This window comes from Copadichromis virginalis, linkage group LG11 (assembly GCF_057382275.1).
Source record: "Copadichromis virginalis isolate Kocher_CV1m ecotype Utaka linkage group LG11, C_Virginalis_male_GT1.1, whole genome shotgun sequence".
NCBI classification, from domain to species: Eukaryota; Metazoa; Chordata; class Actinopteri; order Cichliformes; family Cichlidae; genus Copadichromis; species Copadichromis virginalis.
In genome coordinates this window covers 14,634,595-14,659,234 of record NC_140628.1, presented here as the reverse complement: position 1 = coordinate 14,659,234, position 24,640 = coordinate 14,634,595, and the positions used below count along the sequence as shown (strand labels likewise).

Genomic DNA, 24,640 nt, shown 5'->3' with positions numbered 1-24,640 from the left:
TTCAGGGTTGCAGGGGGCGCTGAAGCCTATCCCAGCTGTCATAGGGCGAGAGGCAGGGTACACCTTGGACAGGTTGCCAGTCTGTCGCAGGGCCAACACACAGGGACAGACAACCATTGGCATTCACATTCACTCGCACATTCACACCTATGTGCAATTTTGATTAACCAATTAACCTATCCCCCACAAGCTGCATGTCTTTGGACTGTGGGAGGAAACCGGAGTACCCGGGGAAAACCCACGCAAACACGGGGAGAACATGCAAACTCCACACAGAAAGACCCCGGCCTGATGGTTGAATTGAACTCAGGACCTTCTTGCTGTGCGGCAACAGTGCTAACCACCGTGCTTATACATATTTATCATATTAAATAGGTCAAATAAAAGGGTTTGTTTATGGGACTAGTCAATTTATTATTTTTTCTATTCTACTGTATAATAACACGCCTCTCATATTGTATTATGTTGGTCTGTTGCTTTCACAACACGATTTAAGCTGTCAACAATTTTGAGAAACGTCGCTAACAAACAGAGCATGACAAAAGCACATATAGCATATCCTAGATATATTACAGGTATATTACAAAGACACTCTTGACATGTCATGTGAAAAGAGAAGCAAAATCCTTATGTTTATTACACAAAATGAACAGCAAAGGCATCACTTTCATGATTTACCACTTTGACTCAAAAATACTGTACTACTCAGCTGAGTAATGTCCTGATATGTGACCATTCAGAATTAGGAAAAGTAGAGAAAAAGGCTGTTCTACGTCTTTCATATGCATTGTTAGCCATGTTATGCAATTAAGCAGGAGCTCAAGAATTAGTTTTGACAGAAACTCTAGAAAACATCAGAAGTGGATGGACAAAAGAAATGTAATTACAAACAATGCATTTAATTAAAAAAAAAAAAAAAAAGAGGAAATGTTGAATAAATCAGCCTTTGGTACCAAGTTATAAAAAAAACCTCACATTTAACCTGTTGATATCAAGTAAATGTTCTTTTTGCTTAGTAAAGAAAAATTAAAACCACAAGCAATGTGTTTTAGTCACAGGCAAGGTACAATCCAGGCATGTACTGAAGATAGTGATCAAGAAGGCAGAAAACTGACACTTTTGTTTGGGAGAAAGTAATGCTAAAAGAAAATCCACCATCTTTATCTCTGAAGTCAACATGATGCTACATGTTGTATATGTAATATCACACTTTGTGCTAAAAAAAGCACATAAACACGATGCACGCAAAATACAAAATAAAGTACATTGTAAACACATTCTTTTGGATTTTACTTAGTTTAACCACTTTATCATGAATCAACATCACTTTCAATGTGTAAATACAGTTTATATATCAGAGTGAGAAGTGAAGTGTCTGTTGTTGATGGATTAGCAAGGCTACACTAGTCAAAGCTAGAATCCAGACCTGAGCAGAGATTATCCTTTCAGATGGTTAATATAAATAAATGACACGCCGGCTGTGTTATTCCTTGGAAGGTGATGTATTCAACGTCGGATGTAAGGTATGATTCCTAGCAGATTAATCAAAGCGTACTGCTGAATTACTGAAGCTGCTTCAGACACTTTCTTACCTTTCTTGGTCAATTAGGCTCCACTGGATACCATACATTCTAAGAGTTCGCTGATGAACTCACAACTAAAGCACTTCTTAGTCTGGAGTAGCTAAGAGGCAGTCCGGATTTTTATATACAACAGTAAAAAGCAAAGGTTCAAAATTCAGAGGTTATTATTCAAGGCTTCTGGTTGGTTCGGTCACACAGTGAAGATCAAATGATGATAGTCTCAATGTGAAAGGCATGTGAGTATGTAAAAGAAGAGGAGAGCTTCTGAAGGGGAATGGATGGAGGCACAACAGGAGTGGTAGAGGGAGAGGACGAGGTGGAGGAGGACGAAGTGGGGGAGCGGCTGGCCCATCGCGAGGGGAGACGACGGTTGGCTGGGCGGGCAGGTCTTGAAAAGCTCTTGTGGGTGGAGGAAGGCTCTTCATTTTCCTGAGAGGAAAAAAATGAATTAACATTTAGGATCATCACACCGTCCTGTCTTCAATCAAATTCACACACTTAGATACTTTACATTCTGTCATGTGTTCCATTAGTTGTCTTCTTGACCCTAGGGAAAACAACAGGCACATTTCAAACAGGAACACTAAAATAAAGCATTTTTATGTGGAAAAAGTCACACATGGTGGTCGAGGGGAAAGTGAAACTGAATATCTTACATATGCTGCAGTTGAACCGATTTAAAAGCACTTCAGAATGATCTTGGGTAGTGCTCCTCAGTTGTGCCTCCAATTACGTTCTTTTCACGAGGTCAAATAAAACTGGCTGATAATTACTTGCACAATTTCTTAAACATTTGCATGACTTGAAAGAAGCATAATCACTTCAGCTCACTCCACTCTGCAATCTGCCAAGGGCATTTAGTCAGCTGGTTTCTTGCAGATACTTCTGTAATTTCAACACAAAGGCCAGAAAAACACTTCCACTATAGAACCATTGAAAGATGAAAGACAAGCCAGTGAGGGTGAGCAGACCTCCCTTTTTTAAACTTTATATACCACACTGCCAGTTCCTTTTGTTAAGAGCCTTTAAGCAATGGAATGGCCCAGATGCCCAGATTATAATGGAGGCTTTGGCCTGCCTCTGTCTCTTAGCACATACCAGAAATAAACAACATTCCCACTGGAGCTGTCCTCAGTCAAGGGTAATTGCCTAGTGTTTCATAATGGAACAGGACAAAATGTACAACTTCCTGGTCCATCCAACTGGCCCCAAAAATATAGTGTTACTTAAATAGATTTTGTTCAAACTTAAATACATAGTTGCAGACTTTCTTCAAGTGAACTCTCTTTATATTAACATCTTCATTGTGAAGATCTGCTGAATGAAAAAAGCATTTCCATTAATACAAGTGTGCATAATTCTGTCAAGCTCCACCCACCTGCACTACAAGCTGTATCTCTTTCACACCACTGGCACTGTGGCTGCTTAGCTGTGCATGACTGGGGTGCATGACTGGGGCACTCTGTGTGTGTCTCAAAGTAAGAGGTAAAGGCAGAGGGTTCACATTCAGCATGTCCAGTTCTGTGGCGTTCTTCTCATGTGCAGCACTGAAGAATGGGTTAGAGTTAGAATGCATCTCGTTCTGTTGGTTCAGTTGTGCCCGAGCTGCACTTTCATAATTTTTTAGAATTCTTTCAACTGCTCCATAGTTGGACCTGGATCCCTCAGGCCTCGGGTATGCAGCAAGAGTGAGGGGTTTCCACGGATGGTCATTCATTATTCGAAGCCCAGGCCTGGAGGAGTCAGACTGGCAGGAAGACCCTGAAACATGTCTTGGCTGTGCCGTCTGTCTTTGTTTGTTCTCAGCAGACAGCTGCTGGAGTGAAACAGCAGCTCTGACTGACTGAGCCTTTGCTCCATGGGGATTCTCTTTCTTAGAGCTGGAATCATCCACAGGCTGAGCTGGCTGAGTACTTGCAGGCAAGACCGGTTCAGAAAAAAGACCCTCTGTTGCTCCTCTGTGTTGTGTTTTCTTCGAAGGACTGCTTGCTGTTCGAACTTTGTGCTTGACCTCACAATGGTGTGCAGGATTATGAGAGGGTACTGATGCTTCCCTAAGAACAGCCTGTGGTGGAACAGTTGAAAATACAGAAAGAGGTTCTTGCTTTATAATAGCCTCCTCTGGTTTAGTGGTGCATCTTACTGATCTTGGTTGGACCTCAGGGTTCTGTATTGCAGACTCTGAGACAGTTGCTTCAGGATGCACACCCATGATGCTAGAGGTTGCATCAGTAAAATGTGGCTCAAACTTAGTCTCTTTGGAAGGTAAAACATCAGATTCTGTATGGACCGGTTGGAAACCCACTGAGCTGGTATTCGTTGCATTAAGACTGTCTTCTCCATCGACCCCACGGCCCATCTCTGCCTGAAATAAAGTTCGGTTGAACTCAGCTGTTTTTTGTTCCAGCATTATGTTTCTTCTGGATCCCTGAAGGTTGGGGCTGACAGGTGAGGACAGGAGCAACTCTACAGGTAATTCTCTGACAGTTGGAGGTGTTTGTGCCTCAGCACCTTTTAAATTTCCAACACCTGGACAGTAATCTGAACACAGATCTTTCCTGGCAGTCCGTATGTTGGATTCAGAGAAGCATTTCTGCACAGATCCATATGTGGACAACTTACTGTTAGTGAACTTGCTTGTATCACAGGACCAGCGGTTATGGCAACAGGCCATATTACAGTTAGAGTTAGCAGGCACCGAGCACGATGCTACCACACCATCTACAAAAACTTTTCCTTCATTTTCTTGTAGCATAGCCCCAAACTTCCTGACAATGGATGGGCTGCTACACTTTCTGTCCACTAAAGCGCAGGGACTATGGCACTTCTTCACAGTTGATATTGGAGATTCTGGGATGTGCAGTTCTGTGTCTGGATGGGTGGGAGTGCTCAGATTCCAGGAGGAGGTCCGAGGAGGGATGGGTGGGGCTGCTGTATCCATTTCAGAGTGCACTCCATGGCTTGTCTGTGTGTTTGTGTAGCCATCTGGATCGGTGTTATTTGTTGTCCAGGATTCACTCAGCCCTTTTTTTACTTGCCAGGTGTTACCTGGAGACAAAGTGATCCAATTTTCCCTCTCCAAGGCCAGGAGATCATCGTAGATCTGGCTGAGGTCACAAGGAGCTTCATCCACATCTAGGCGCGTTTCGTTATGGCCAAAGAGTATGTCACTTTCCTGAGATGGGCACAGAGATTCAGATCGATTCCTGAAAGCAAACAAAGTGTAAACTGAGTCCAGTATCTTTCTACAAAATCAATCTAGACAATTTACATCTGAAGTTTGAAGAGAAATGTCATGTATTTACACTTTGAAATAAAACACACATGGCATTGACACTATGTACATGGTGAGCTTCAGCAGACACAGATTATCCTACTCCTATGCTGGTGCCAGAGAGTTAACATAAAAACAGGGATCTACCTCTTATCTCCGTTCTTCTTTCTGATCTCATCCTGGTAACTACAAAGCTCCTCACTTACACGGGCAATCTCTTTGAGAGCCTGAAACAGACAAACGTTGCAGAAAGAAAGACAATGAGACAAGATGAATATTGTGTAATGCCAGAGTATTTTATCACTAAAACCTAGAGCTGGTGGTATGTCACATAAAGAGGATTATCTGCAAAAGGTCACCAAGTGATGACTAAAATACAAGTACAGGGCAGAGTAAGGGTATACTGTTTAACACCACCAGTGACAAATATAATGTAATATATCTAGTGTTAGAGTTAATAGCAAATTAAAAAATAGATAAAACCCTCACAGCATTAAGAGCAATCGTATTTGTCTTCTTGTCACTGCCGTCGCTCAGGCCTCTTTCCTCATTGCCTTTACAAACATTTTCCTTTTTAACTCCACATTCTGGGGCTCCGTGATAATCAGCATCAAGCTCTGCTGTATCCACATCTTCCTTATTATCACTGACTGAGCTTTGCTGCCAAGTCCCTGCAGATTTCAATACATCCACAAGCTTAGGTTGTGAATACTGGCTCCGAGCGAACTCATTACCAACAATAAAATCACACAGACTGTCTTTCTGGAAGCAGGTGGAGTGGTGACTGTTTTTGTTACCGCAACCACCATCAACACTGATGCTTCTGTTGTGATAAAGTCCAGGTAAAGATGGATGTCTGTTTGGTTCTGACTGACTGCTGCTGCTGAGTGGCTCCGAGTGGGAGTTATCGCTGAGAAGACTCGACCCTGTGCTGGTGGAGCGGATGCTGAGTCTATGCACAGCATCACTGTGAACATCCGGTCTGCCACTGTCCAGTCCAGGGCCTGCTCGCTTGGTTCTCACCTCACAGTACAGCTAGAGATGGGAAGAGGAAATAGAGGTCAGAATTTACACAGCTATGTTGACAGACTTTCAGGTTTCTAATAGTGAAGGAAATGCAATATTGTTATTAATCTAGGCAAATATATCATTTGGAATGAAAATATTTTTGAAAAATAATATCTGTAATAACATTTTTTTTATCCAGTGATATTATTAATTTAGTGACAAGAATGCATCTTTTAACAGACTAGTGTGCTACAGCACACTCCAACCTCAACCTTTGGATGAGATTAAATATAACAGATAAAACAGTTCATGAAAGGCTCAAGCAGTGCGAAGCCTATAAATGGCACCATATGATTATACAGTAAAATTCTGGATCCACTGCTTATGCATAATGATAACTTCACGTTAAATGATGAGAAGTCAGGCAAGATAGCTAATGAACATTTTTAGACCACGGCAGACTAAAGAAAATAACATTCAAAGACTTCTCTTAAATAACAGTGGATAACCTTTGGCCTCCTACCATGGAAATCTTAAAATAGTAAGCAATTCATGCCGACTAGGCTCCCTTCCCATCATGCAATGTCTAGATGGGACTACTGCGCTTTAGCCTTCTTTATTCCTCTGTTGTTTTCCTCTCTAATTTTCTGGTCTCAAGGGGGCAAATTAGAGCCACATGTTCTTTTCATAGCAAATTGTTCCAGTGCTTTTGCTCTGTCCAACTACTTGGGTATAAAACACTAATCTGCTTTTCTGGGCATGTCAGATTTCAATCCACTTGTTTAATTTCTCAACTTTATGAAACTACATAAAAACAAAACAACATTTAAACAAAAATAAAAATGTGTATAGTGCAAAATAGCAGGATGGTAAACAGCTAGTAATGTCTAGTCTATTGTTTCAATTCAGCAGCCTGATTGATGTAGGGGCAAAAACTGTTTAACAGGAGCGTGACCCTTGAGCGAATGGTCCTGTACCTTTTTCCCTGACTGCATAAGTGAAAACAGACTGCACAAAAGATGAGTGGGATCATTTGCAATGCCCAGACTTCTGCAGATGCAGTGCTTGTTGTAGATGTCCAATAGTGTTAGAAGTAAGGCACCAATGACCTTTTCTGCTGTTCTCACATAAACAGGTATACTTCTAAACATTAAAGATCAAGGATTTCCTAAACTTGTGTTCAATTAGTCAATTTGCACTTTAGAAAAGTGTGAATAACTTCACACCAAGGTGGGACCAATTGCACCATATCAGCACATTCTATTATCCAAATATAAATAAGAAACCAGTAATTTTTCTGACTGCTGCAGACTTGTCTAACATAGATGTTTACATATGGAGGAGTTCATTACTGCAGCACACCAGGTCACTGACAGTCCTAATCACTGCCTCTCGCCTGTCTCAGAGTCCAGAGGACTAACAGAGCGCTCTAATTCTTCCAATGCCTTTCTTTCCTCAAACTCCGTTGTAATGATCGGGGAGGATGTTTTCACACAGTTGATGGTGAACAGGATGTGAAGGAGGGAAGTGTTACACACTGTAGCAGCTATATGAAGCCATACATCATATAATTTCCTGTTATGGATGGACAATTAAAAGTGGCTAAGTTAACTACTACTCAACAACTACTATACAACATTTGTAATTTTTGCATACTTGGTGGGATGTTTCACTTTTTCTGTGATAAGCTTTTGTTGTTGTTGTGTTTACTGTTATATAAACGTGCTGCAAAACAAAATTTCCCTGACTGTGACTGTAAAGACAACTTTCACCTTTAACCACAAATCTAATGAAATGTAGACATACCTTCACACTAAGAGCATCTTACCTCTTCTATTTTCTTCTGCATATCCTTCAGCTGGCTCTCCCACTCCCTTCTCTCCACGTCAAACCTTTCCAGCAGCTCAGCTTTCTCTCTCAACCAGTCCCTCTCGCTGTGCTCTACGCGGCTGCGCAGGTCCATAGCCGTAGAATATGTATCTGCCAGGATCCTCTGCTGCTCTTCCCTCTCCCTGCAGGTCGTCAATGTCTCACCGTGCTGTTCTCGAGTGCACCGTGAAGCTGAAGAGCAAGGTCCTGCTGCTGACTGGACCCCTCCACGTACCAATCCAGCAGCCTCTCTACCCTCCAACTGAAAGAACCAGACAGGGAGTGCACAGTTTGCAGAGGAGGAGAAAAAAAGTTAGAAGGGAGATAGAAAGAAAAAGAGTGGGAGAGACATTGTAGAAAACAGTCGTGATAAAGGATAAATTGCAATTGGAGAACCAGAGGATGAAAGCCAGATGACAAGACATGAAGGCAGGAGTAGGAGAAAATGTTAAATGTGGAATTAAGAGAATGAAGGAGGGGCAGGAAGAGAAGGTGGAGGAAGTGGGGGAATAATACACCATGGGGATAAGTGTGAGTGGGTTCACAAGTAGGAAGAGAGAGAAAGACAAAAAAACTGAATACTGAAAATATCCTGTAAGAACCCACACACAGGTTCATAGGTTCAGGGTTCAACTTTCTTTTCTATGGTACTTAACAAGCACAGGATACAGTGCAGGATATGGCATTTTCACACACAGGAAAATATGTCTGCAGATGTGACCTCAGTCAAATGACAGTCTGGTAATCCAGTTATTTGTGTTAAGATGGTTTTTTAACACAAATAAGAATACAACCATGATTCCTTTCAATGCAAATAGCATTGAAAACATTACTAATATGCCAATCTTATTGGATTCAATTTGAATTTTCTGTTTTAATTAAATAAAGGTCCTTTTTAAATAAGATAGGATGGGCATTTCCCCTGGGATTTTCCCTGTTGAACAGCCAAACATGGACACTGAAAGTATGTTATCGAATTACTGAGTATGAAAAGAAATCTCACAAAACTATGAACTGTAAGAGAAAAGGATAGAAAGAGAAAACTGACTTAGCCTGAAAATAACAAACACTAGAGCACTGGTGGCCTCAGTTTAATATAGCAGTTTTGGGGAAAACCCATCTGATGTAGAGAATGTGTTTTTTTACAGAACTAAGGACAGGGGGGTGTTTCAGTACACAGATCTGTGCATTCCGTGGCAAATGTGCATTTTTGTTGCTAGTAAAAAAAAAAAAAAAAAAAAAAAAAAAGGCTTTGGTGCTGGAAAGAGCCCAGGACAACGCCTGTGCATACAGTATATTAGTGTGCCTGGGTGTGTGTGCATGTGCGTGTGTGAGTTTGTATGTAGTGTTTGTTAGAAAGAGGGAGATAATGCATAAGCTTGCACAAATGCGTTATTTCAGTGTCCATCCGCAGACACAAACCAAAAACCTCGGTCATGGTGTTATTTTTGCCTGTGGCCTGGGATCAACAAATTATGGAGTAGGAAAACAAGTCAACACAATCTGCCTGTAGCTCTTTTCAAAATTCTCCACAATTAGAGATGGATGATGATGGGTGCTGTCCACACTCTATTTAAACATCTACATGTAAACAAGTTGTGAAAATAAAGAAATAACATGCTTGGAGTCACAATAAAGAGCCAAGCAAAGTTTTCAATGATTGACAAAGGAAGTCAAACTGTCTTATAAAGGAAATACTGCAGGAACATGTAAACAGAGACGCAGATTACCAGCATTTCTTCCAGCACAAGGAAACATACTCATTCACATCCTTAAATTCAGTTTTGATACACAACCTCCAACTACTCTTGGCCACCCTGATAGTCACTGTATGGCACACAGGGTATATAAAGGTAACTGTGTCACCAGGGTGACCCACTATAAATAGCGAACACACAGCTTGTACAATGTTACATTCCAAGGGGAGGCGGGGAGCTGGGGTAAAGGGAGAAGGGAGCGTTGGCTGCTAAAGCAGAATGAGATGTCTCCTAGCTGCCAGCAGCATTCATAAATCAGTGGCATGCAGGGAAATATGCCTGGAAATATCGGGGCTAAGACCTCTGCCTGGGACCCTGGATGCTTCTTTGGTATCTGGAAACAACATATAGCAGTTACAAAATACAAAAGCCCACCAAAGAAAATGATGTGCCTTTAATATATGAATATATGAGCACAAACATACAACTGCTGATAAAATACTGCAGCCTTTTATTTGACTCACTTTGGCTTGAAGCCCATAATCTCTGGTACAGCAATTAATCTACAAAACATATCAGTGAAGCCAAACTTTAAAAAAAACGACTCATATGGCTAAATCTCGCAGCTTCTTTATGATTCACCACCTACAAAACGACCAAAAGAGAATAAATTAAAGTCTGATACTGCTTTCAAAAGGTCTCCTTAAACTGCACTAATAAATAAACAGCATCTAGCTGTTCAGCTAGCAGGATACTGTACTAAAGAGCTCAGTTGATACCACTTTAACTTTATGACTCAGTCGAATGCATTTAACGGCAGTTTTTAAAACATACATGCACAGAGTGACATGTATAAATATTCTTCATTTCATTACTATTATAGATTGTCATCAACGTGATCAAAGGTCACATTCAAAGCAAAGCGCCCTAGCGATTTCTGGCCATCATAGTACACCATGTGTTTGCTTTGTCTCACTAAAAAAACTGATACTTCTGCTTCTGGCACAGTGAAACCAACATGTTGAAAATGACAGAGGAGTTTGTCACCCATGCTGAAATTGTTCACATATCACTTCAAAGTGAAATGAAGCTGCACCCAGTTCGTGCGGCTGACTTCCACTCATTGATTTGCATTCATTCTTGTCAACCTTTATGAGGTGTTTCACAGACAACGAACATTTGTTTAGTTCAGTAGTTCACACCGAATTGAAAAGAGTGAAACAAACAATAGACCCCCACCCCAATTTGATATGCAAGGTAATTACAAGTCTGCAAGTCAGTTAGTAGAGTTCTCTGCTGTAAATAGTTTGGATTTGGATCTTTAAGAGCGGCCTTATTTTTACTCTTGGTAAACAGTTTATGCTTTTGTGCCCAAAAACATAAACTGTGGCAGGATGTGGCATCAAGACAAACAACTACAATGGAGTAAATCTTACTCAGCATGTCACATTTCACTTTTGTCTGTTTGTGCAATCCATACAGAAAACTGTGAGTGTGCATGAGAGGCAACATTCTAAATACTCTCATTTGACACAAACACAAAACACTATGGCACAAACTCCTATGAGGCCTTTGCAAACATATACCAAGGACAGACACTGACAGACACCTGTGCCAAAAAAAAAAAGTTCTCAGGTGGCAGGTAACAGTCTCTAATACAGTACATTTACAGCATCTTGGTGAAAACATCAGTGTGTGTTTCTCTGGTATCATGGTATGCTCTGCTGGTTCACTGAGCTTTACGGACACAAAGCAGAACAGTAAATGTCCGTTTTTATTTGGCTATTTTTCAACCACACTGTGAAAAGGCCCTGGGGGACAAAGAGAAGAGCTGAGAAGTCACAGTCTGCTCTCTACTCACATACAGAAAAGCTACATTATGATAGTTAAACCAATGTGTGTGATCTGACAAATCCCTGGAACTTAGTTTAATTCTAGTGTTATTACTTCTCAGCAGTATCATTGCAGCAACCCCTTAATTTCTATCACCATGTTATAGAATTTAGGAGATTCATGACTTCACTCAGAAGGAGATCAATCAGTTTAAAGTCTGTGATAGGAATGATATGGGGCTCATCTAGCAGATAAAGCTGCTGCCATCACAACATCACAGAGAAACTACAGCTCCAACGAGCAAAGAGACATGCAAAGCAGTCAGCGTGCAGTTAAGTCTTAATATTAACAGAGTATCCTTTCTTTTGATCTACAAAGGAAGAACAAGTCTCATAAGATTTAGGCATTAAAGCAGCCAAATAAATCCATTTTCTGATATAACCAGAAAAAAATGCTAAATCCCTAAAGCCACACTGCTTTGAAGAATAGCTGTGAATGGTCATTCAAGTGATCCATACAGTGCCCAACACAGCATGGCACTGGTATGCAAACTTAACTTCAAGTAGTTTCTGTCCTTTTTCACCACGTTTAACAATAGCTATCCATTGCCAAAACAGGCTAAGGTTTCATTTTCCCAGAGCCAGCAGTTGAAAGCCAAGTTTGGTGTTGGTTTCTGGCTCGGTGGGAAAACTAAGTTTGTCTCCTCCATGCAAATCTTTTGTCGGAGCTGAGGCTTGAGTTGGACAGAAGCCACTGTGACTTATCAACCTGCCATATTGGCAGCAAGTCCAATTTACACCACAATGAATGCCAGCCATGCGCAAACACAAGAAAATATGCAATTATTAAAATAAGATGTGTCTGTGTGTGTACATATATATTAAAAATAAAGTCACCATCATCCCTCACTTACCTGTGCAATCCTGCATTTAAGTTCAGCTTTCTCCAGCTCCCATGCACATCTGTCTCTGGTATACTGCAACTGAAGCTCTGTTCTCTTCTCTTCTTCTCTCTTCACCTCCACCTGCACTTCTTCTAAAACCGTCTTCAGGTCCAACAGAATCCTCCTGTTCTCCCCTCCCTGCAGGAAACCAATTTTTTTCCTTTACAATCACAGAAGAACTCAGAAGAGGACGGATGTTTGATAATAGACAGCTGGTTACACAAACAAAAGATTAAACGTTCAATTTCACTCCAAAGAATAATCTAAGAACATTAAACATTAAATACACCAATTTATAGTTGTGTGCTACTGACAAAATATTTATATTTTAGTATAGCTGACAGACGAGTGGTAATGTTCTCAATTACTTGTATGTCAGCCACTTCTCTCAACAATGACTCCTTCTGGCGCATCCATTCTTCTTTGTCATGTATGTGTCGCTTTTTTAGATCCTCAAATTTCTTTTTTAGCCGTGTATGCTGGGCTTCCCGCTGCTGCTGCTGCTGGGGTTCTGGACCTGGCCACATTTGCCCCCTGTGAATCTCAAGCTGGGACCCCGCTTCACCCTCTACACCTGCGGGGGAAGCACCGAGCTGCGTGTCGTAGATCTGACTGAAGACCGTGGGTGGGGAAGAGATCCTCCTCAACGGGTTGCGATTTTTTCCCTTGCCTCTGTCTGTCTTCTCCATCCTGGAGCACGGGACAAACTCCCATCCCTGAGAAGGGACGTATCCCCCGCCAGCACCGCCCCCACTGTGCAGCCCCGCGCCGTTCACAAAAGCGCTCCACATTTCTCAAGTGCATTAAAAGAACACATTAAAACAATAACCTGACTGGATCGATTGTTAGAGTACTATCACAAAGCAAATATTTAAGTAGATCCATCGATTCTCCGTATGGGATACGTAGGAAACATTTTTCAAATAGTTCGGCATGCTTTCTCGTAAACTCCAGCTGCTTTTCAAGTGGTGACCAGTGGCAGAAAAAGTTATCCAAAGCCGATCAAATCCCACGTCGGCCAAACAGCAGCGCTCGGGTGAGCAGTCACAGCAGCGCTCACGCAGGACGCTCGAGTCCCTTCCATATCTTCACTGGGGTGAAGTTAAGCCCTCATTCTGCAGCAAATCCCTACGGTATTTTCTCTCGCTCTCTCTTTTAAATAAATTGCAGGTTTTCTGCTGTATCCTAAACCTGCGCTGTTTTTAATTTCACATGTTTAAAAAAATAAAAATAAAAAAATACATCCCGGGACGCTCAGCTCCGTGCCGCGTCTATGCCCCACACACAGAGACGTTGTAGGCGACAATCCAGAGCAAGCAATGACAAGACACCCAGTAACCACTCTGAGGCGAATGGGAGAAGCTCCCAAAAATATATCGTGGAGTGCACTGATGTAAGAGCTGCGGAGTATTTTTACCCCCTGTAACCATGAGTTTATACCCTTAAAGCCAAATAGCTGAACGGCGCCTGCAGGGGTATTAAGGAGTAAAAGAGATGCTCTAATCTACACCGGGCTCCTCTAATTACGTCGCAAGAGGTGCCACCTTGTGTTGTACCCATGGCAACAAATCACCTCACTGTTAGCTAAAAACAGCTAATCTTTACTCTTTAGAAACGGCGCACATTTTTCTTTCTTTCTTTTTTTTTGAAACTTTTTTTGTTGTTAGCGTAATACTAACACACGGTATCTCAAACTCCTGCAAAAGAAACTTACCTCCCCAGTAAACAAAGCCTGCCATCTCTTCTCTCTTAGCCATTTCTCATCCGCTGTCTTAGCATGAGAGGGGGTGACTATCACGAGGAAAGCGACGAAGGGTGTGTTTGTATTCATCCTCAGAGCCACCACTGTGACTCTAGCCTTGTCTGTAACTTCAGGCCTGTAAAACGTGGGCTAACTCGTGCTGCTTTTATTATTAACGTTGTAATTAGCAGGCGAAATAACAGTAGCGGCTTACATTTACATGCACTACATAGCGTTTGTGTTAGTATGCTATGTTCACGCGCAAAAATACGAAGCACGTGCAGCTTAACCAAACACTGCGCTCTTACCTGTTTTTCCTCTGATAATCCCGAGTGTTGCAGTGAATGTCCTCATCCCCCAAACATACACATTTCATTTCAGCCAGCAAAATTGGCTGAAGTAACTGGAATGCGGCGGTTCAGTTAAAAAAGATCGGAGAGCGAGAGGCTACCGCTGAATTTATGCTTTCATTAACTGGAATAAAATCCCCCTTTTCTCTCTCTCTCCCTTTCCCTCAACGTCTCTCCTCCTCTCTCCCTCCACAGCTGGCCCTAATATGTGACGTAAAACATCCCACCGGTGGGATGAAAGCAGTAGACCGGTTCCGCCCCCGTCCTGGTGGTCAGGTCCGCTGGATAAACAGATTCACCAACGGTATGCTTTTGCAGACTCACCCAGAGGCATTTTGTAAGATTCTCAGTGCAACACTAATGCAGGTAAAATGACAGTGCTCCTGTTATGCTTCCCGTGACTGTGTGGATGATCTGTTGTACATTAGGCTGACATTTGGTGGTGACTCAGCACAGCTGCCTAAGAAGAAGAACTTGCAGGAGATGTAGTCCTACAGTATGAGTGTCAGTGTTATTGTGGGAGGGTGCTTGAGTGTGTGTAGGCCTATGTGCATTTTCACAGACTTGACAGAGTATTCATAAAAGATGTGTGTTTATTCCTGTAGTCACATAAATAAGGCACAAACTTTTCCCCTCACAGGTATTTTCAGACAGCTTTTCTTTCTGATTCAAAGAATCATCTTAAACCTAGATTGACCTGTGAAGGGAATTCTATCACAGGTTTTCACAGTAGGAAAAATTGAATGACATACTCACCTAAAACTCCACTGTCGCTTCTAGGTGTGTGGTCTCCAGGGAATGTTGAAAGCAGCTGAACAGATGAGTGGGTCATACTTGGAAAATGAAAAAAACTGTACCTTGTGTGACCTTATGTAATGTGTTCAACATAACAAAAAGTGAAATAAATGAATATGTTTTAAAAAAAGAAGCAATAAAAAATAAACATAATGTGATACAGAAAGTGTGCTCTACAGTACAAAGAACAGGGTGAAAAGAAATACCAGTTTAAAAATGGTGGCATAAGACAGTGAGGAAAACAGAACAAGAATGAGGATCAGCAAAATGATGGGCTGAAACATCTGGAGCGATGGCAGTTGAAGGAAAAATGGGAGTGAAGAGAAGAATGATGAGCATTAGAAGAAGAAAAGTGTGGGGGGGAAATGTGACAGTCACTCTTGTTTTTATCAGCTTACAGAAAGTGGCTCCTCTGCCTGTTTGTCGTCCTGCTTGGGGACATCCAGGCGGTCTATGAAGCTCTGCAGCTCTTTCCTGAAGGCTTTCATCTGTGCGTTGATACGATACAGCAGCTCGTGCTCTCTGATCCTGAGGAAGAACAAGTTTGGACTTTCAAAATCAGGTAAATTTGGAGGAGACTACGACAGTGTAGTGATCACACAAAACTGTGATAGTTTTTTCATGTAACAATTACCTGCCACCTTCCTCATCCTCATCCAACCTAGCAAACAGCTCCCCATTGGTGACATATACTCGGGCCTCAGAAATGATAGTGCTGGTGTCAGTGATGAGCCTGTCAATGGTCCGACCCAGCCTCTCCGCCTCGATGCGGATGTCTATCATCTGCTGCCGGTCCTTCAGGCTTCTGGATAAAAAACGACTATCTACAGGTGAGTAAAGAGAGCGCGTCGGGGTGAGGCAGCGGATGTTTCTCACCTCATCTGAGTCACTCTCTCCTCCAATTGGGCCCTCGCGTTTGCGATGTGGCGGGAGGAGGCGAGGGGAGGAAGCCGAGGCTGAAGGTGTGTCATCGTCCCGCCCTCCGTCACTCTCTGCATCGCTGTCGCGAGGGCTGCCACGGATGCCCAGGTGAGAGGCCAGGTCGTAGCGCTGCATGTTGGAGAGCAACACGCGGTTCTCGTACTGGAGCTGCATAACTTTGCCACTCAGTTCGTTGATCTGCAGACGCGCTGCTTTCAGTTCCTCCTGGAGAGCCTCCACTTTAGCAGGGTCAGCTCCTCCTGGGGTTGAAATAATGCAACAATGGAAAATGGAGCATTAGTTCAAATTAGGGTTGAATGTGCAGCTCCTGGAGGGGGTTTTTTTCACATTTTTTTTCACCTGGTTCACATTTAATAAGCTTAAAAAGAAGAGATGCCTCTTTACTTGCAGTGCAGTTGCTTGACTCCTGCTACAACATCAATGACAGGCATTTAGAATATTAAAAAACATACAAACCTCCTCCGTGTCTTGATCCAGGTTCGTGGGACCCAGCCTTGTATTTAAGTTTATTGAGCTCACTTGTCACCTGAAGAGGAAACTCAGTGTTATCCTGATGTGTGTTTAGCATCAATCAGAGTCATTTACCCAAAAGAAAAACAAGGAAACACTTGCCATCTTATGTTGCTAAAATTAAAAATGTCAAGTACTAGATCTAGTTTGTTGCAATTTTCCTGAAAATTGGTGCTAGAAAGCTGTCAGCATTTTTATTTTTTTAATATTTACATTTTTCGCAGTTACTGCAAAAAAATGTTTGTTTGTTTTTGATGTTGCAGAAATGTTTCAATTTTTTTGTAGATTTTTTTTTTACAAGATATATATACACAGTGGGGCAAAAAAGTATTTAGTCAGCCACCGATTGTGCAAGTTCCCCCACTTAAAATGATGACAGAGGTCAGTAATTTGCACCAGAGGTACACTTCAACTGTGAGAGACAGAATGTGAAAAAAAAATCCATGAATCCACATGGTAGGATTTGTAAAGAATTTATTCGTAAATCAGGGTGGAAAATAAGTATTTGGTCACCTCAAACAAGGAAAATCTCTGGCTCTCACAGACCTGTAACGTCTTCTGTAAGAAGCTTTTCTGTCCCCCACTCGTTACCTGTATGAATGGCACCTGTTTGAACTCATCATCTGTATAAAAGACACCTGTCCACAGCCTCAAACAGTCAGACTCCAAACTCCACCATGGCCAAGACCAAAGAGCTTTCGAAGGACACCAGGAAAAGTATTGTAGACCTGCACCAGACTGGGAAGAGTGAATCTACAATAGGCAAGCAGCTTGGTGTGAAAAAATCAACTGTGGGAGCAATCATCAGAAAATGGAAGACATACAAGACCACTGATAATCTCCCTCGATCTGGGGCTCCACGCAAGATCTCATCCCGTGGGGTCAAAATGATCATGGGAACGGTGAGCAAAGATCCCAGAACCACACGGGGGGACCTGGTGAATGACCTGCAGAGAGCTGGGACCAAAGTAACAAAGGTCACCATCAGTAACACACTACAACGGCAGGGAATCAAATCCCGCAGTGCCAGACGTGTTCCGCTGCTGAAGCCAGTGCATGTCCAGGCCCGTCTGAAGTTTGCCAGAGAGCACATGGATGATACAGCAGAGGATTGGGAGAATGTCATGTGGTCAGATGAAACCAAAGTAGAACTTTTTGGTATAAACTCAACTCGTCGTGTTTGGAGGAAGCAGAATACTGAGTTGCATCCCAAGAACACCATACCTACTGTGAAGCATGGGGGTGGAAACATCATGCTATGGGGCTGTTTTTCTGCCAAGGGGACAGGACGACTGATCCGTGTTAAGGACAGAATGAATGGGGCCATGTATCGTGAGATTTTGAGCCAAAACCTCCTTCCATCAGTGAGAACTTTGAAGATGAAACGAGGCTGGGTCTTCCAACATGACAATGATCCAAAACACACCGCCCGGGCAACAAAGGGGTGGCTCCGTAAGAAGCATTTGAAAGTCCTGGAGTGGCCTAGCCAGTCTCCAGACCTCAACCCCATAGAAAATCTGTGGTGGGAGTTGAAAGTCCGTGTTGCTCGGCGACAGCCCCAAAACATCACTGCTCTCGAGAAGATCTGCATGGAGGAATGGGCCAAAATACCAGCTACTGTGTGTGCAAACCTGGTAAAGACCTATAGTAAACGTTTGACCTCTGTTATTGCCAACAAAGGTTATGTTACAAAGTATTGAGTTGTATTTTTGTTATTGACCAAATACTTATTTTCCACCCTGATTTACGAATAAATTCTTTACAAATCCTACCATGTGGATTCATGGATTTTTTTTTCACATTCTGTCTCTCACAGTTGAAGTGTACCTCTGGTGCAAATTACTGACCTCTGTCATCATTTTAGGTGGTGGAACTTGCACAATCGGTGGCTGACTAAATACTTTTTTGCCCCACTGTATATATATATTTTTTACCTTTTTGTTCTCTTCTTCCACATCTGCTAGATTCCTGCGGAGAAGTTCGGCCTCGTCTTCCACCAGCTGAAGCTGCTGCCTGAGCTCTGAGAGAGCCTCACCCTGCTCTCTGCTCTGTTGACCTCCACTGCTAGAGCCATCCACTCCAGCTGCTGCCAGACTAGGGGGTAAAGAGCAGACGAGCAGTGTTAATGAGGACGTCGGGTGCTTTTACTCTTCCAGCTTCTGCATATTCAAACTTGAAATAATTTCAATAACTATCTTTGTCAGAATTTACATATTTAATGTTCCCCAGTCCCCAGTTTTTCTTTTCATAACAGCTATCATGTCATTCCACTAAGCTGCCGGTTGACTCATCAGGATTCTGATGAATGAGTGCCAAGTACCTGTCCTCCCTCATGTCATCCAGCTCAGCCTTCAGCCCTCTGTTCTCCACCTCGAGCTCCACAATCTTTCGCCCCAAGATGTTTGCTTCCTCCTCCACAAGGCGTAAACGGAGCTTCAGCTCAGATTCACGAGTGGTGGGAGGCCCTCCAGCCTCACCTTTAGGCAGAGGGCTGTCCACATCCCCATAAAAGGACCGATACTTCTGGAGCTCCTGCTCAAGTCGGTCCTTCTCTTTGTCGATCTTTGCCATCTTTTTCCTCATCAAGATGGCTTCCTCTTTGATGAAAGCTAGCTGGCATTTCAGATCTTCATTTTCTTCCTGTGAACAGATGGAACATTTATTTCATTCAGTAACTTACCAACTTTTGAGATAAATAAAGTACGTCTTAAGTATTTTGCCCATTCTTTAAGTTCTCTGTATTTTAGTCTCATAGACAAACCAGAGACAATACAGTAGCAATATAGCTTCTCTGGTGTTCTCATGACTTTGGTAGCCTGCTTAAAAATTTACACCCAAGATCCAGGTTTGATGTTACTCCATGTTACTTTTACTCACTATGAAATATGACTCTCCAGCCAGTCTATCACATTTATTTTTCATTTGGAGATTTACACAGGAAAAATAACCTCTTTATTAAACATATCAGCCAAAGGTTATACCTTTATAATCTTATAAATTGCTGACTCACCTCTGTTGGGGTCTGTGGAGTCTTTCTGTCTGCTTTCTGCCCGTCCTTACTGCCTTTTCTTTTGAGTGAGAGCTGCGGGGAAACAGTGGTTACATCACCATCAGCGGCAGCTTGGCGTTTTCTTACTGAGGGCAGTGATATCATCCAGATTTATGGAACACTGAACACTCACTAATGGAAAAAGAGGACTGCTTAAACTCGCCCTCCAGAATGTTTCTGGTAAGATATTCAAATTCAAAGCACGCTGCTGTCTGTGCAGTTGTTATTTTAGAGCCTTGAAGAAAAACACCCAAAAACAACTGGTTTGTGAATATAAATATTTCTTACACATCACATCATAAGAAAGACATTTTGTCCTAAATATGTAATTTTACTGCAGGGTAGTAGAGCTGCTGCACTGACAACGAACCTGGCTGTTATATTGCTATAAACCCAGAGTACCCAAAGCAGGTTTTTCTGTTTTTGTTTTGGGATTATTTTACTTACATTTTAGCTCATTTTAATCTGGAGCATTGGAAAACTGTGGAAAAACTCTGAAAGTATATTAAGAATTACTGCCTGATCTGCTCTTGAACCCTGTTCAACCTCACCTTCACATTTTCTCCAGTGATATTCAAATGGCATCTTATAGTCTAACTTTTGGTTCAGGTAACAATTTGCATTGTGTAACTGTCACAGATAGTCAAACAAATGAAGACACACTGGCTTCAGCCTCTCACCTCTTTGGCCTTCTCCATTTCATTTTGCAGGGCCTGTTTGGTGACCTCCACCTCTATCAGCTGCTGCCTAAGCTTCTCATTCTCCTCCTCTGTCTTTGTCCTCTTCTCCTCCACATTTTCCAGCTCATGGTGCAAGCGCACAGACACATCCTTTGCCACCTGGGAGAGGAGTCAAGACAGAATAAAGAAAAAAAGCATATAGGAAATTAAAAAGAGGAGGGAGGTCCAGTCATTGTTTTGATCGTTAATTTAGATGATGATAATGAGGATGATGGGACATCCAAAGACTCACTTTCAGGTCTTGCTCCAGACTTCTAAGCAGCTCGCCATCCACTTGGCCACTTTCTGTGATCCTGAGCCTCTTTCTCTCAGCCTTCTTTAGTCTGTACTGGAGAATCCGACAGTTCTTGTTGGCTCTCTCCAGCTCTCTGCGCATGTCCTGCAGTTGGCATGCGTCTTCTTCATAGAAGGTATCCCGCATCTCATCCATCTCTGCCCGCATCTCCTCGATTTCATTCTAATAAAACGTGGAAATGAAATGCGTGATGAAATAATCGAATCCAGCATCTGTTCGGTAAATTTGACACTTCCATAAATATGTAGTTTTCAGCAGCACTACAGCAGCGGTGATCATGCAGTAAGCGTGCAAATACAACAAGTGCGACTGTTGAACACGCCAAAAGAAAAAAGAAGAAGAATAGAAAAACCATGGCCTATTATTTAAGAAAATTTAAACCCTGGCGTAGAATTGCATTACCTTCAAATCCTCGTTTTCATCCTCCAGTCTCTCCAGCTCTTCATGTAGTTTCTGGTCTGGCTGCGCAGCCACCTGCGAACTGTCGCGCTCGGGGGACAGCTCGGGCTCAGAGCCCGGCGGAGATGCTGATTTCGCCTGCATCTTTGTCCCTTTCTTTCCTAAACTCTTATTCAAGTGAAACTGTATTAGCTCGGACTGCAAGCATCCCTCCTTCCAGAAGCCGGGTCCGCAGCCCACTGTGCCTTTCGAGCTCTTTTTGTTGCTAGTTGCCTCCCCTCCCCTCGGATTTTTGCTCCTCAGTTTGGGGGATTTGGATGCGCAGGGTTGGTCGGAGACAACGCGGTTCTGATCAGCTCTGGAGGACAAGGAAGCGTCTTCTGCTGGTTGGACGGCTCCTCTGTCTGCCGCCGCCGCCGCGGGCCTGCTCTGCGTCGGATTTTCAGCACCAGCAGGCTGGACAGCAGCCGCGCCTCTGGTGGCAGGAGCGCTTCCGGCCTGCCGCTCCCTGCCCGTGGAGACTGGAGAATGACCTCGGCTACTTCTTCCTCCCCCTCCTCCTCCTCCACCCTGTTTTGATGTGATGGGCTTTGACGGGTTGCTGCCCTTCTGCGTAGTTTTAGAAGCAGCGTCTTTTAGCCCAGCCGGAGACGACGATCGCTGCTGCTGCTGCTTCCGGCTGCTATTGTCTGGCTGCCGCGGCGACTCGGCAGATGATGGGTTCATCATGGTGTCAGAGGATCAGCTCATCATCAACAACATCCATCCCCTTTACCAGTATCCTTGTACCTGGGGGACAATTGACTTTTTAGACATAAAAAATAGAGAGGATGTAGGCTGAAGAACGACGCTCTACAGGTCGATCAAATAATTTGCCTCTTGGAGTAAAGCCTGCGGGAAAAAATATATAAAATTTGGGGGGAACTGGCAGAGATTCACCGGGAGGCACCACGGATCACCGTGTATAGGCAAGGCTAATTAGGTTACACCATTGCCAGAGGAAAGCTGCCAGTAGTTGTGTTGTGAGCACCACTGATTAAGCAGTCAGTCATACAGACCCTGTTAGATGAGATGTGTTTGAGATCAGCTGCAGCTCGGCCGGGTAATAAGACAATCCACATTTACATCACACGCACCCAACGGGTGGGAAGTGGGCGAGAGAGAAAAAGAGAGAGATTGCGAGGTTAATGTAACCTATTGTCATTGGCTATTAAACCTTAGACAGCAGCCAGCCAATTAAGCAGCGCTACTTGCTCAGTTGACAAACAGCCGGTTCAGAGTGGCCCCTGATCTGATCCCCGAGCGCCCTGAAAGAAACAAAGGGCGATCCAGCCTCGTGATGGATCACTAAGAACCACTCTCACACTCATCCGGAGATAGCTGTTTCCTGTCAGCCATCATCTTACTCTTCGTTTCCAACATGCCCGCTGACTCATTACTTGAATGGAAGATGAGCGACAAAAGTGTCAGAGGCAATAAAAGAAAAACGCCCTTTTTAAGCTATTACACAGCTGGCATTGTTCATGCTTTTTTCTCTCTTTGTTGCTTCAGTTTTAAATGGACCAGGAATCGACTGGCTGCCTCACAGTCTCCTATTTAGCGCCGAAAAACCAAAGAATACTAAATCAGTCCAAACTGAGGGGAAAAAACTGCTCATACGGGCTCATGTATTGCCTGATGTGTCTTCTACAAACAAACAGCAGCAGCAAGTGTAAATCATCCCACCTTGGAGGCCTGCCTGAGAACATAATGTGGAATACAGTCAGACATTTGCCCTTCATACAGGTTATTGTTGCCCACATTCATCTAAAACACGCCTGAGTACTCAAAGAAAAAAGGTATCGCCACGTGGAAATTATGCACTTTCAAATCCATCTCTTACCTTTTCTGGGAATTTTCTTCTTCTTCTTCTTTTTGTCGGATGCTAAAGGGTAGTGATGATGGGGATGCAGAAGAGATGCTGACTCGAGCGCCTCCCGACCACCGAGCAACCTGTTTCAATATTCATCACATTACATCATCGCAGGGAGGGGCCGAACTGCACGGAAACGAAGCTGGGCTCCTCTCATTGGAAGAAGGCAGGAGCCTCAGTCTGTCCTGCTTTCGATGCCTCGCTCTGAATTGTGATTGGACACAGGTTCTCGCAGCATTATATTAACCTGGTATTGAATCATTAATTTTTTTTTTTAGACTGTCTGCACATGCAGGGCGTATGATTGTCTTCTATTTTAAAAGCATATAAGCATCATTTACCCATCATTTATATATATTTTTTGTTATGCAGCATGATGTATATTTGCATATACAGTAAGATACTGTACAGACACTTAAAAACAACATTCCATAAAATAAGCAAATATTCTAATTCAAATGTGTAACATTGTTTGCTTATTAGACTTTTGGTTATACATTAGAAGTCACACTTCCCTCTGTGGCTTTTAAGCGAAATACATATGAGTGTAGCGCGCGGCGGACACTAAAGCGGTCGCGCCAGAATGTCACGCTAAAAAGAAAGATTCTTTAAAATACAAGGGGGAGCAAGCGAGTCAGATACCACGGGCACAGAGAGGAAGCAGGTCTGATCAGAAACAGTTTATTACTAGGCCAGGGAGCACAAATAAAAACACCCTTAAAATGTACATAATAAAATGTTTGCTCTCTACTAAAAACAATTCTAAAACCCGTAAAACTACCATTTTCTACATTCACTAAAACCCCCCTGCTATAATTAGGCCACATGTTCATTATGGGTCCATCAGCAGGCCAGGAATTCCTCCTTTAGAGCAGAGTCCACGCCAGCCCAGTCTTCAGCAGACAAGAAAGAGCCACCCATCTTCTTGTCCTTCCGCTGGCCCATCACTTCCCAGCCCAGCTTGCGTTCTGCACCCGAATCCATGATGCGACCACCGCCACAGCTCCCCTTGCGTCGGTGTCCTGCAACATAACAAATAGGGGCCAGAACAATGGTCCCAGAAGCGGCCCTGGCTCATGGCCATGGTGACCCTCTCCCAATCCAGCTGCACCCAGTAAACAACAGTAGAGACCCTACTCACAAATGCAGGCAGAGGTAAACCTCTGCCCTGCTGCCAATCACACGCGTTGTCTCTTACTGTTGCCGTTCCATGAGGTCAGGACTTGGTTGCAGCATCACACTGGCCATCTCGCATTAACCTTCCAGTCTGGGGCCTCTCTCCTTCAGTGCCCAGCTAGCCTGTTTTTAAAAGGTCTTTACACAGCTGATAGGCCACCTCTGGACACACCCCTGCCTCAGCAGGTGGTCCCTATCAGCTAATTTGTCCCATGTGCAGCCAGTCCACAGTGGATAAAAACCACGTCACATAAAACACTAAAAACCATGCAATAGAAACAGAATAAAACCATGCAAATAAAACACTCATAAATAAACACTAAAAATCAGAATAAAAACAATATACAAGATAAATACAAATTTCCACTGTGTGACATGAGCTCTTAGCTCTGTGGTGTTTAAAACATTAATTACATTGGTAGTTTCCATATGACGTCTTCTTGGCAGCTGTTTTCTTTTTCCCAAACCGAAGTTGATGCACAAAATTCTTCCACTCCCAGGAGTCAGACTAGTTAGTGCTTGGA

At 43.0% G+C, this 24,640-nt stretch overlaps 2 protein-coding genes and 1 long non-coding RNA gene across 5 annotated transcripts; 1 reads left to right on the top strand and 2 right to left on the bottom strand.

Annotated features, from left to right (window-relative positions):
• Positions 1 to 607: 607 nt before the first annotated feature.
• On the bottom strand, positions 608 to 14,232 carry mtcl3a (MTCL family member 3a). Of its 3 annotated transcripts, XM_085473252.1 has the most exons (8): positions 12,576 to 13,767; positions 12,178 to 12,345; positions 7,694 to 7,996; positions 5,347 to 5,892; positions 5,005 to 5,084; positions 2,962 to 4,789; positions 2,095 to 2,130; positions 1,949 to 2,012 (listed from the first exon to the last, which is right to left on the bottom strand). In XM_085473252.1, the coding sequence occupies exons 1-7, from the start codon at positions 12,996 to 12,998 to the stop codon at positions 2,113 to 2,115; spliced, it is 3,366 nt and encodes a 1,121-aa protein (XP_085329378.1). In that variant the 5' UTR covers positions 12,999 to 13,767; the 3' UTR covers positions 1,949 to 2,012; positions 2,095 to 2,112. The 3 variants fall into 3 exon arrangements, with proteins under 3 accessions (XP_085329379.1, XP_085329377.1, XP_085329378.1); XM_085473253.1 differs by lacking the exons at positions 2,095 to 2,130; positions 12,576 to 13,767 and adding an exon at positions 13,922 to 14,232 and having other exon boundaries at positions 608 to 2,012; XM_085473251.1 differs by lacking the exon at positions 2,095 to 2,130 and having other exon boundaries at positions 608 to 2,012.
• LOC146698224 (uncharacterized) lies at positions 13,957 to 19,259 on the top strand. Its single transcript, XR_014923002.1, has 5 exons — positions 13,957 to 14,022; positions 14,494 to 14,602; positions 15,487 to 15,655; positions 15,759 to 15,923; positions 18,510 to 19,259. It is a non-coding gene; the product is annotated as an uncharacterized LOC146698224 (long non-coding RNA).
• mtcl3 (MTCL family member 3) lies at positions 15,060 to 23,015 on the bottom strand. Its single transcript, XM_085473254.1, has 11 exons — positions 22,911 to 23,015; positions 21,032 to 21,817; positions 20,567 to 20,791; positions 20,275 to 20,433; positions 19,556 to 19,627; positions 18,866 to 19,185; positions 18,480 to 18,639; positions 16,492 to 16,561; positions 15,728 to 16,274; positions 15,492 to 15,621; positions 15,060 to 15,377 (listed from the first exon to the last, which is right to left on the bottom strand). The coding sequence occupies exons 2-11, from the start codon at positions 21,755 to 21,757 to the stop codon at positions 15,267 to 15,269; spliced, it is 2,520 nt and encodes an 839-aa protein (XP_085329380.1). The 5' UTR covers positions 21,758 to 21,817; positions 22,911 to 23,015; the 3' UTR covers positions 15,060 to 15,266.
• Between the last annotated feature and the right edge of the window lie 1,625 nt (positions 23,016 to 24,640).